At 43.3% G+C, this 12,586-nt stretch overlaps 1 protein-coding gene across 5 annotated transcripts in view; it reads right to left on the minus strand.

Moving 5' to 3' along the window:
* acanb (aggrecan b) overlaps positions 1 to 12,586 on the minus strand; it is a 36,048-nt gene that overhangs the window by 11,478 nt on the left and 11,984 nt on the right. For 4 of the 5 annotated variants that reach the window (XM_053885567.1, XM_053885568.1, XM_053885566.1 and 1 more), the window contains 5 exons: positions 5,915 to 6,089; positions 2,663 to 2,790; positions 2,296 to 2,589; positions 1,313 to 1,420; positions 48 to 158 (listed from right to left, as the gene is read on the minus strand). In XM_053885567.1, coding sequence (XP_053741542.1) covers positions 48 to 158; positions 1,313 to 1,420; positions 2,296 to 2,589; positions 2,663 to 2,790; positions 5,915 to 6,089 — 816 coding nt within the window. The remainder of the gene's footprint in view (positions 1 to 47; positions 159 to 1,312; positions 1,421 to 2,295; positions 2,590 to 2,662; positions 2,791 to 5,914; positions 6,090 to 12,586) is intronic. The other variant, XM_053885569.1, reaches the window with a different exon arrangement.

Raw genomic sequence — 12,586 nt, forward strand, 5'->3', positions numbered from 1 at the left:
CATCTTTTAACTGAATTTCACTTTTCACTTTTGTTAAGTTTTCTCACCAGGAGGGACGACTTGATGAGTAAAAGCAGTCGATTGATTGATGAATTCCTGCAACTCTGTCACAGTGATATTCAGGAGGCTTTCACTTTCATTATCTCTAATGGTTTGACCTGGAAGAAAAAGAGACGGTAGAGCTATTGCCTGTTTAAATGGGTGCATTTTTCACATCATCTGGGTGTCGTGTTCCCATGGTAACATTAATAACAACTGAAAATAATTGGTACACACGCTTGAGAAAATATTTTGTCTTCCTGGATGTTTTCTGAATTGAGCTATTGGACTTGTTCACAATATATGTATATATATATTTTTAATAAGATTTTGTAATCCGACTGAGAACATCCCACCATTATTGACTCTTTCGTTGCTATAATTAATCCACCAGGGATCCAGTTTCCCAGTCATCACACTATTTGTCACAAATAAATGTTTCAGATTATCAAACATTTTTAAATGTTAGCCAAAGTACGCCAAAAATGCAGCAAAAACCAGGGGCTCTCAAAAGACACCACAATAACATTAAAAGAACAGTCAGCCACAATTGCGTCACTTAGCTTCATGACCACTTTTAAGCAAAAAGAACATGAAAGCTCATTTTTGCCATTAGATATCTTGAGCCTTCAAGAAGACTTTAAAGAACATACTCTGTGGGCTGACAAAAATAAAAAAAAATCTTTTTTTTGTGTCCTGTTCCATCTGCCGTAATAATAACGCTGTCATCGGTCCGCTATTACAGTATTTGGGTTTAGTTTCTACTTTTTTCTTCTGGATCTGCCACAATGAGCACAGGATGATTGGGGATTTAAACAACGGCACAGACCTTAGTGGAACCTGACTGCAATCAATGATACACCTGCTGCATACAATGTCCTGGGTTTGAGTGCTGGTCATGTATTTTGATTTTTTTAGGGTCTGTCTATTACACTTCCTCAGACCAGGTTTACCACAGGCCCATATAGGTTTGTATTTTGTTTCCTCGTAATAATAATAATAATAATAATAATAATAATAATAATAATAATAATAATAATTCAGTGCTTTGATTGTGGCTGGGAGTTCATCTCTCATTTTACATAAAATCTGTTTTGGGCTGGAATGTTTTATTTGGTGTATAAAGATTGTATGAATATAACATAGGAATACAGATAATAATTTAAAGCTAGGATTATTTTAAGAAAAAGAATCAATAAATATCCTAAAATCAATAAATGTCTTTAAATGATCATAAATAGTGGAGATATAAGTTGACAAAAACATTTCTCACCAATAATCTCGGCTGTCAGCACATGTTCAGGAACAATTGTGGTTAAATCCCCAGAGACCACATCCGTCAAGTTGATTTTGGTTTCAACCTCCGTGGGGGGCCTTTCGGCTGATCAAAACAACACCAACTGCCATTGTTAATGTCTATTGCTACAAATAAGTATTACATCTGTTCATGATTTTGCCTCACTCAAAAATTAAATGTTTAAGTTTTGGAAAGTATATTGGCTGTTTACTTTAAAAGATAAGTTATAACGTTAAAACGAAAGACGTCAAGTTTATTTCAATTGATTTGATTTCTTTTTCAAGACTTTTTAAAAAGAGGCAACGTTCAGTGCCCACCACCGTTCTCCTTTTTCATGTCAGTCTGCATAGGGGAACTGTGGGAAAATTAGCTTGACTCCTGAGAGGCAGAACAAAAGGTAGTGTGACTTTTTCTGTCCATGTCTATGCATTTCTTAACTTTAGTTCATTGTGTCAGTCAGCAGCAGTCAGTGACCTTATAGCATCATCTGTATAGAACCATAGAAACATTATTGAGAGTAAGCATATGATGTAACACTGAAGAAAAGGAATAATTGAAGACAATGATAATGGCACTAAGGCCACATCAGAACAGGATTGCTATACTGACAAAGGTGTTAATTCAAGTACGATGAAGAACAGGGTTGTCAAACTGAATGCCAAAAGTTCTGAATGGACACAGTTTTATGATCCAGCCTCACAAGCTCCAACAGTAATAATATGATCATCATCTGATTTGTTGGACTGTGTGATCCTGATTGGTTGGACCAAAAACCTGCACCCATATGGCCCTTTTGGGAATCAGTTTGACACCTGTGATGTAGCACCATATCCAAAAAATCTGGGGCTCTCACAGATTTGGAAGGACCATCACCTCCCACTGCGAAGACGCAGTGTAAAGAGAAACAACAGACCAATGAAATGCAAATGACTTCACCTTCAAACACGAATGAATTCTACCTCTGAAGCAGTAGGCGTCATAGCGGGAGTACTCATCAGGGAAGCCTGTCTGGTTAGGGAACGCATAGATGGTTTGAACCCCCACCTGGCCTCCTCCACACTGGGCCCTGGGGGCTGTTATGGGGTAACGGACACTACGGTCAAGAAGCCATCCTGGCCGACACTTATGTAGCCCCTTTTTCCAAGCAGCATAGAGCTGGCCAGTCGTGGCAAGCGTGGTGTTGAGCTTCTCACAGTGCTGCACAGCCTCTTCATATGAGAAGCTGTCGAAATCACTGCTGAAGAAGACCTCACCTTTAAGAGATACAGCAATGTAAACAAACAGGTTCAAATACTAACTTGTATTATATTGATCCCTGCCACATACCTTTCAATCCTTCCACATAGCAATATACATCATAGCGTTCGTGTACTGGTCTCAGGCCATATGATCGAATTCCAGGATGGAATAACATGTTACCAGCGCAGTTATCTCGTGGTGATATGATCGGATATCTGTAAATAAAAGAGGTTCCATTACTGACATTTTCATTGACTATTGATGCAATATTTAAATCCCCCTCTTTACTACTTAGATAGATAGATAGATAGATACTTTATTGATCTCTGAAGAGAAATTCCCAAACTTCCCAACTTATGCAGAGGACTAAGACTTCACATTTCTTCACATAACCCTTCCATGGTCAAAGTTGCATGACTGCATGACACCATTTTATACAATGCAAATGAATTATCTTTTTTTACTGGTATATAAGGTGCAGGTACAAGTTCGTATTTACATTCTTGTTAGGACATTGTGAGGATTCCCATTGCTTTTCCTAGCCTCTCACTCTAAACCCACACATTCAAAACAAATGGCAAACTTAGTGACTCCAAAGTTAAACCTAGTTGTTATTATTACAGTATATTGTTAGTCCTCCATTGACCGAAGGCAAGGGCTGACCCACAGTGTCTGTCTGACTTTAGCCTTGCTTCCAGGGCATGCTGGACTAGAGTGTTGATAGAGACACCTGATTGACTTTGAAGTTCCTTAACAGCTTTTTGGTCAAAGTTGAAGAAGTTCGATCAATGTCAGAAAAACATTTATACTTCATGTGTACTTTGCCCTAGTACTGCATACTGTCTTTAACCAAAACTTAAACGTGAACACAGTCAGCCATAGAGAAGTCAATGAGCCATCTTTCTCGGAGATGATGGGCATCCGTTGTTCTCGAAGGTCAGAGTTGTTCAGAGTGTTGGTGGTGTGGTGCTTTGTGATTGATACAAAGACCATATACATTTGTGGTTGACATTTGTTTTTTAGTGTGTCTCGGGTTTTGTGCTTATGGGAACAAGCCATGAGTCGTGGTCCGACAGGGCTGCAACAGGTCACATTCTCCACAGAGCATATGGACCTGGCAATACCGTATCAGGGCCTTTTATCCTCCCTAAGCTGGAGCAGGTTGATTGGCAGTGTCTGGTTTGTGCACTTGCCTGCTGAGAGTTAAGAGGTGCAGACACACAGGGAGACTTGAAGGAATATAACCACTTTCATAAAAGTAAATCTTAGTTCACTATATGTTATGTTTGTTTGTTTCTGGTGCTTTTATTTACGTCAAGGCTGTCAAACTGACCCACAAAAGGGCCGCAGCGGGTGCGGGTTTTTGTTCCAGCCCTGAAAGCACAAACAGGTTAACCAATCAGGTGTCAGCGGAAACAAACAGCACCAGACTGACGAGCAACTGATGACAGTCTTCAGACACCTGGTTGGTGAGTAGCTGTCCTCTTGATTGGTTGGAACAAAGGCCTGCACCCACTACGGCCCTTTGAGGACGGGTTTGACACCTGTAATTTACATACTTCCGGTTTTCTTGTGTTTATTTCCTTTTCCTGTTTTTCCTCCAGCCCTGAGTGACGCGCGTGGCAGCGATCTACTAATCAAGACACTCTGGATATATACACCTTGGAACCATACAAACCACACAACAGGGGTCACCAACTGTTGGTTAGAACAAAAATCCGCACCCACTGCGGCCCTTTCTGGTTTGGTGACCCCTGCCATACAACATTGCCGGCCTGACCATAGTTTTGTACACTTTCCTTTTCATCCGCACTTTTGTCACACATCACACCTGGCACTTTTCTCCACATTTTTTTTTTCTCTAAACCAGCTCAATCTAGCCTCTGTGACTTTGTCTCCTAAACACCTGACATGTGCTGTCCCCCTCATATACTGGTTCCTGATCCTATCCATCCTGGTCACTCCCAGAGAGAATCTCAGCATCTTCATCTCTGCTACCTCCAGCTCTGCCTCCTGTCTTTTCCTCAGTGCCTGACCACCGTTTTGTACACCTTCCCTTTCATCCTTGCCAACACCCTTTTGTCACACATCACACCTGACACTTTTCTCCAATTATTCCATCCTGCCTGCACCCGCTCCCTCACCTCTTTCTCACACTGTCCATTGCTCTGGAAAGTTGAGCCTAAGTACATAAAATCCTCCACCTTCTTTATCTCTACATCCTGTAACTTCACCTGTCCACTTGGGTCCCTCTCATTCATACACATGTATTCCGTCTTACTGCGGCTAACCTTCATTCCTCTCCTTTCTAAGACATACCTCCACCTCTCTAGCTTATCTTCCACTTGCTCCCTGCTCTCACCACAGATCACAATGTCATCTGCAAACATCACCGTCCAAGGGGCTTCTTGTCGAACCTCATTGGTCAACCTGCCCATCACCAACACAAACAAGAAGGGGCTCAAAGTTGAGCATTGGTGCAGTACCACCTCCACCTTGAACTCCTCTGTTACACCTACAGCACACCTCACCACTGTGACACATTGTCTCACACCTGGTATACATGTCCTGCACCAGTCGAACATACGTCTCTGCCACTCCAGACTTCCTTATACAATACCACAACTCCATGTCCATGAACATCCTCAAATCAAACACTGCATCAGTGGTGCTCTTTTTTGGCATAAAGCCAAACTGTTGCTCACATATGCTAACTTCTGCCCTTAGTCTACTTTCCACTACTCTTTCCCACAACTTCATTGTATGGCTCATCAGCTTTATCCCTCTATAGTTGCCACAACACTTGACATCTCCCTTGTTCTTGAAGATGGGCACCAACACACTTCTCCTCCATTCCTCAGGGATCTTCTCACTCTCAATGACTTTGTTAAATGTTCTAGTCAAAAAGTCTACGGCCACCTCTCCTAAACACTTCCACGCCTCCACAGGTATATCACACATAGCCACATTTTTTTTCCTTAGAGTCCTTTTCCTTAGAGTTTCAATCAATCTGTCCTACACATTGTGTAATGCAAACCTTATTTAATCTCCTAACCTCTTAGGTTACCCTGTACATATTTGCAGATTACATTGTCTTACACTGCCATCGCCACTGCCACTATACTTTTTAAAATATTCATCAACCAGCCACATTTAGGGACACTGCTTGCAGCACCTTGTTGTGATACAACATTAGCATAAAAGACGGAAGGAACGACAGTTAATAAGGAAATATTTGCTGCTTTCAAAACCAAAATGAATCAAAGTGTATAATTCGCAATTCCATTAGCAGAGATTTTATCATTTCACAATGGCAAGCAAATAGTCATTGAACCTTACCGTACAGTTTGGTCGTGGAGCCAACCAGCATCACACTGGTGCAGACCGTTCTCAAACGCTTGGTGTAGCTGAAGTGGAGTTGCTATCAACGCTCCAATTGTCTGACAGGCTTGTTTGGCTTCCATATAGGTCAAAGTGTAGCGTCCCGTTGTTGGACGGTAATGGAAAACCACACCTTTGAAGTGAATGAAAGAAATCATCTATATGTCTTGTATAATTTAAAACATCAAAAACATCCCAACACCACACATTTTGTTATGTTTGTTTTCATGTTCTCTTATTTTTGTCATGATTTTGCTCTTATTTTGTCACGTGAGTCCTGTTTTTGTTTTCTCCCTCCGTTTCTTCCTGTGGCACACGGCTGGAGCCAATCAACCCCTGATCACCCATGTACAAGAACACCTGGACTCCAGCAACGTGTGCCAGATTGTCTCCTTGTTTCCTGTGATTGACTTCTCCTCTAGTTTCTGTGACGCACTCCTATTGTTCCCTGTGAATGTTCCCCTAGTTCTGGTGATTGCTTCTAGTTCCTGTGATTCACGCTCTCCTATTGTTCCCTCTGGTAAAGTGGTTCTCCTTGTTAGTTCTCTCGCTATGCTCTAGTTTGTTCATTTTTGATTACATACTCTGAAGCCCTGGTGCCTGAGTTCGAGTTTAGTTCCTTCCACTGTTTCCACGTTTCCTGGTTTGTTCTGTGATTTCTGTTCTGTGTGAATATCCCAACTCGACGCCCTGAGAAGTGTATACCCCGCTGGCCGGACCACATGTTCCACCAAGCACCAAGGCTCACTGTGTTCTCGCAGTCCAGGTCTTGCATGTGGAGCGAACTTTCTGGGACTCCCATGTTATTGTGCTTAGTGACTTCAACAAGGCGAATGTGAGCAAGGAGCTTCCCAGGTACAGGCAGGTTAAAATGCCCCACCAGAGAGCACTGGACCACTGTTACACTTCGCTGCACTGCACTTATAACGGCCTCCCTTGAACAGCACTGGGACATTCTGATAACTTGATGGTTCATTTTCTTCCCAGATACAAGCAGAGACTGAAGCTGGCAAAGCCTGTTGTGAGGAGTATGAAGATCTGGACGAGTCATTCTCTAGAGGAGCTGCAGACTTGAATGGAGACCACATACTACGTGGTGTTCAGGGCTGCTTCCAATAATATGGAGTTTACAGACACTGTGACTTCATGGATCAACTACTGTGAAGAGTGCATAGTTCCAACACACACCAAGGTGAATAATGCAAATGACAAACCTTCATGGAAAAACTCAGCCAGATTAGACAAAAGAAAGAGGCCGGAACTGTTACAAAGAGCTTAAGTTTAGTTTCAGAGGGAAGAAAGCTAAGGCTGTATACTCTGACAAACTTTGGCAGCAGTTCTCGGCCAATGACTCAGCTGACAGAAAAGACGAACACAGTCACTGACATGCCACCCCCTCTTCTCGTCCCTCCTTCTCTTGACATCTTGGAGCAGGCCGTGCTCACTCAGTTCAGGAAGCTGAATCTTCGGAAGGCTGCGAGTCCGGAGTTTCCCCTGCCATCCTGAAGCATTGTGCCACTGAGCTGGTTCCAGCGTTCGTGGACATCTTCAATGCATCCTTGGTGTCTTGTCATCTTCCTGTTTGCTTTAAATCTTACACTATTAATCCCATTCCAAAGAAAGCTAGGATCACAGCACTGAATGACTACAGACTGGTGGCACTGACGTCAGTGGTCATGAAGTCCTTTGAGCTCCTGGTTCTATCCCACCTGAAATCCATCACTTCTCCCCTTCCGGACTCAATGCAGTTTGCCTACAGAACCAACAGATGAAGACATTCCTCACAAGCTCAGCGTGCCTGACTCCATCTGCAGATGGATTTCAGACTTCCTGACTAGCCAGAGTCAGTGTGTGCGACTGGGGACGACTGTCTCCGACGCTCGGACCCTCAATATCGGGTCTCCTCAGGGCGGTGTGCTCTCGCTATGGCTCTTCTCCCTGTCCCGGTCCTGAAGACATCCCATCCCAGAGGAAAAGTAGTATAGACTAGTGGCACTGACATCCCACATTATGAAGAACCTGGAGCGCCGGATTCTTGATCAGCTCTGGCCCATGCTCGCACCATCTCTGGACTCTCTCCAGTTCGCCTACCAGCCCCACCTGGGAGTAAATGATGCCATCATCTACCTGCTGAACTGGGTCTACGTTCACCTGGACCAGCCAGCCAGCACTGTGAGGATCATGTTTTTTCATTTCTCCTGCGTCTCTGACACCATATGGGAGTGAAACTGGCGAGGATGCTGGTCGATGCTCCACTTGTGTGCTGGATTATTGACTATCTGACTGTAAGACCACAGTACGTGCCCCGGCAGGGCTGTGTGTCAGACTTAGTAAAACAGCGGCACCCCAGGGAACTGTTCTTTCTCAATTCCTCTTCACCATCTTCACTACGGTCTTCAGCTATCAGAGTCTTGCCACCTTCAGAAGTTCTTTGATGACTTGGCCATAGTTGGATGCATCAGCAGAGGTGAGGAGACTGAGTACAGGGCCGTGGTGGAGGACTTTGTTGCATGGTGTGAGCTGAACCATCTGCAGCTCAATGTGGCAAAGTCCCAAGAACTGGTGGTGGACCTGAGGGGGGCCAAGTCTCCTGTGACCCCTGTTTCCATCTAGGGGGTCAATGTGGATATGGTCAAGGAATATATATATATCTCGGGGGTCCACATAGACAATGGACTGGACTGGGTTCAGAACAGTGAGGCCGTTTACAAAAAAGGACAGTCGTCTGAAGATTCGTCTCTACTTCTTGAGGAGGCTCAGGTCCTTCAACATCTGTGGGACAATGCTGAGGATGTTTTATGAGTCTGTGATGTCCAATGCAATTCTGTTTGCTGTCGTTTGATGGGGCTGCAGATTAATGGTTGCAGACACTAACAGACTCAACAGACTCATCCACAAAGCTGGTGATGTGGTGGGGGTGAAATTGGACAGTTATGGAGAGAAGGATGCTCCTGAAACTAAGGAGCATCCTGGGCAGCATCACCCATTCCATCCATCAGCTCCTGGTCCAACACAGTAGCACACAAACCAATAGACTGAGACTACCCGTCTCAAAGATTGAGCGCCAGAGGAGATCCTTTCTTCCTGTGTACAGTGAAAGATTGTTTTGGCACACTTGACACATTTTCTTTCATCTCATTCTGTTTTTAACCTTTATTTTTGCACTCAATTGGTTTTTAAGCTGCTTTGTTTTGTTATATGGCTATATTTGTCTATAGTCAGCTGCCATACTCTCCTACACTGTCTTTTAAAAGAGTATTTAGTTGAGTACTTTACATTTTCATATTTTACATTTTTATATTATATGTCGTTGTTGTACACAGAACATATTACAAACAATTTCTGTCAGGATTAATAAAGTTTTTCTGATTCTGATATTTACATATATATATAACTTTTAGTGTCAGGTGGCTTTCTTTTCATCAGAGGAACATACAGTAGGAGCAGTTCAGTTGTTCCAGTTCAATTTAATTTCCTTTCTTAAATTTTGTAAATGGAGGTTTACCGTTGTATCAGTAGCTTATGTACGGCGCAGCATGCTCTTTAAGGATATACAGCAGGGTGGCCAACCAGTCAGAGGCTTAGAGCCATATTGTTTTCCTGCGTTGCTGAAAACAGCCACATCCTACAAATATGTAAGGCTGTAAGGCTCAACCTGAACAGCTGGTTACGTGACTTAGCGGCAGTATACCGGTTAAAGCACATCCCTGTGTGTCACAAGGTTGCTGGTTTGCGTCCAGCGTATGTCTCTTGTGCATGTATTTTTAAAATTCATACATTTTAACGTGATCATCCACGAAATGTGCGCAATGTATTTTACTTATATATATTTGTGTGTGTGTGTGAGCGACGCTGCAGACTGGAGCACCTGATCTTCACTCCACTGTATTAAACAGTGTTCACAAAGATCAACAATGAATATTAGGCGAAACACATGCCGTACGTTTAGTTTAGGGAATGACAAAGTGAAACATGGAACCAAGTCATGTAAATCCTATTGGTCGTGGATCTGATGATGATCATAGGACCGTAACTCACATTGGCATTGAGCGACCATCAATAGTTCTCAGATATTAATGAATGAATGTTGCGAGTGTTCGCCCGGCTGCGTTTGTTTATTTATTCTTTGATCATCGCTCCAGAGTTTTGTCCAAGCAGCATCTCTGCCAAGCGGTGCTTAGCGCTCACGCTCTGTGCATTGAGGCGCCTGGTTTTGCTACGCATGGCTGTCAAGTCCATATGGGTTCAATCTCACACTCCCCATTGCCCTGGACAGTTGAGCCTAAGTACATAAAATCCTCCACCTTCTTTATCTCTACATCCTGTAACTTCACCTGTCCACTTGGGTCCCTCTCATTCACACACATGTATTCTGTCTTACTGCGGCTAACCTTCATTCCTCTCCTTTCTAAGACATACCTCCACCTCTCTAGCTTATCTTCCACTTGCTCCCTGCTATCACCACATATCACAATGTAATCTGCAAACATCATCGTCCTAGGGGCTTCTTGTCGAACCTCATCAGTCAACCTGTCCATCACCATGGTAAACAAGAAGGAGCTCAGAGCTGAGCCTTGGTGCAGTCCCACCTCCACCTTGTACTCCTCTGTTATACCTGCAGCACACCTCACCACTGTCTTACACCTGGCATACATGTCCTGCACTATTCAAACATACTTCTCTGTCACTCCCGACTTCCTCATATAATAGCACAACTCTTGGTACTCTGTCGTACGCTTTCTCCAGGTCCACAAAGACATAATGGAGCCCCTTCTGGCCTTCTCCGTACTTATCCATGAACATTCTCAAAGTAAACACTGAATCTGTGGTGCTCTTTTTTGGCACGAAGCTTCTGCTCTTAGCCTACTTTCCACTACTCTTTCCCACAACTTCATCGTATGGCTCATCAGTTTTATCCGTCTGTAGTTGCCACAACACTGGACACCTTGTTCATGAAGAAGGGCACCAGCACACATCTCCTCCATTTCTCAGATAATCTCACTCTCAAAGACCTTGTTAAACGTTCTAGTCAAAAAGTCAACTGCCACCTCTCCTAAAAACTTCCACACCCCCACAGGTACAGTATATCATCAGGGCTCACTGCCTTTCCACTCTTCATCCTCTTCAATGCCCTTCTTACTTCAGCCTTACAAATTTTTGCCACTTCCTGATCTACACTGGCCACTCCATCTACTGTTTGTTGTCTCTCATTTTTCTCATTCATCAGCTCTTCAAAGTACTCTTTCCATCACCTCCTCATAGGCCCTCTGTTTGGCCATTGACACCACCATCCTACGTTGTCTGGCCACACTCTCACCCACTACTACTTTACAATCACTAATCTCCTTCAAGTGACATCGTCTACATAAGATGTAATCCACCTGTGTGCTCGTACCTCCACTTCTGTAAGTCACCCTATGCTCCTCTCTCTTCTGAAACAAAGTATTGACCACAGCCATTTCCATCCTTTTTGCAGAGTCTACAACCATCTGACCTTCAGTGTTCCTATCCTGCATACCAAACTTTTCCATCACTTCCTCATTAGCTCCAATGACCACTCTCTCACCTCTGGGAATACTCTCCTGCAGTTCACTACAGAAGGTCTCCTTCTCCTCAAGGTCACACCCCACCTGTGGGGCATAAGCACTAACTATATCGAAGATGACCCCTTCAATTTCTAACTTGAGACCGATACTCGTTTCACTTCTAGAACATTCCTGACAAACTCCTCCTTCAAGGTGACTCCCATTCCATTCCTCTTGCCATCTAGACCATGATAAAACAGTTTAAACCCTGCTCCTAAGCTTCTAGCCTTCCCACCTTTCCACTTGGTGTCCTGAACACAAAGAATATCCAGCTTCCTCCTCTGCATCATGTCAGCCAACTCTCTAGCTTTCCCCGTCATAGTTCCCATATTCAGAGTCCCTACTCTCAAGCCTGTTCTCTTGTCTTTCCGCTTCTCTCTCTGTTTATTGGCACGCCTCCGCCCTCTCCTTCTCTGTCTTCGACCTACAGTAGTCCAATTTCCATCAGCACCCTGCTGGTTAATAGCACTGATGGCGGTCGTTGTTGTTTTTAGTATCCAGTATCTCAACAATCCATTTGCCAATGCAAAAGTCAGTAATCCAAATGTCTTTATATATAAATTTTCATTATATAAATTTGCTAGGGCTTAATGCTGTAATGTGCATAACACACATCCTCCATATGTAAAAAGGACTGACCATGCTGAAACAAGCTTCGTAACGGCAGACACATTCCACTTTTCCAATTTGTATTAGTGCTGTTGTTTTGTAATTGTGATTCCGTTTCTTTAAATGTGTTTCTGGGTTTGTGATTGGTCTTTTCTATTATATTTTGGCCAAAATTACCTTCAGCTGTCCTGGGACAGGTTTTCTTGTTACACCTACATTCTAGTAACTGACCTGTCTTTGAAATGAAAGGCAGTCATTTATGTTGCAATTGGTTTGTTCGACTGGTTGTGTGTACTGGGTGTAAAATCGATGATTAAGATGCTGTCTTGATAGTAACCAGTGTGCATGTGGAGGAGTGACACCATCCGAGCCTGTCTAGTTTATCCTGTCAAAGAATTGACAGCACAAGCAGTGAAATGTGCTGTAAATATGGTAT

This window comes from Synchiropus splendidus, chromosome 14, assembly GCF_027744825.2.
Source record: "Synchiropus splendidus isolate RoL2022-P1 chromosome 14, RoL_Sspl_1.0, whole genome shotgun sequence".
In the NCBI taxonomy this organism is placed as follows: domain Eukaryota; kingdom Metazoa; phylum Chordata; class Actinopteri; order Syngnathiformes; family Callionymidae; genus Synchiropus; species Synchiropus splendidus.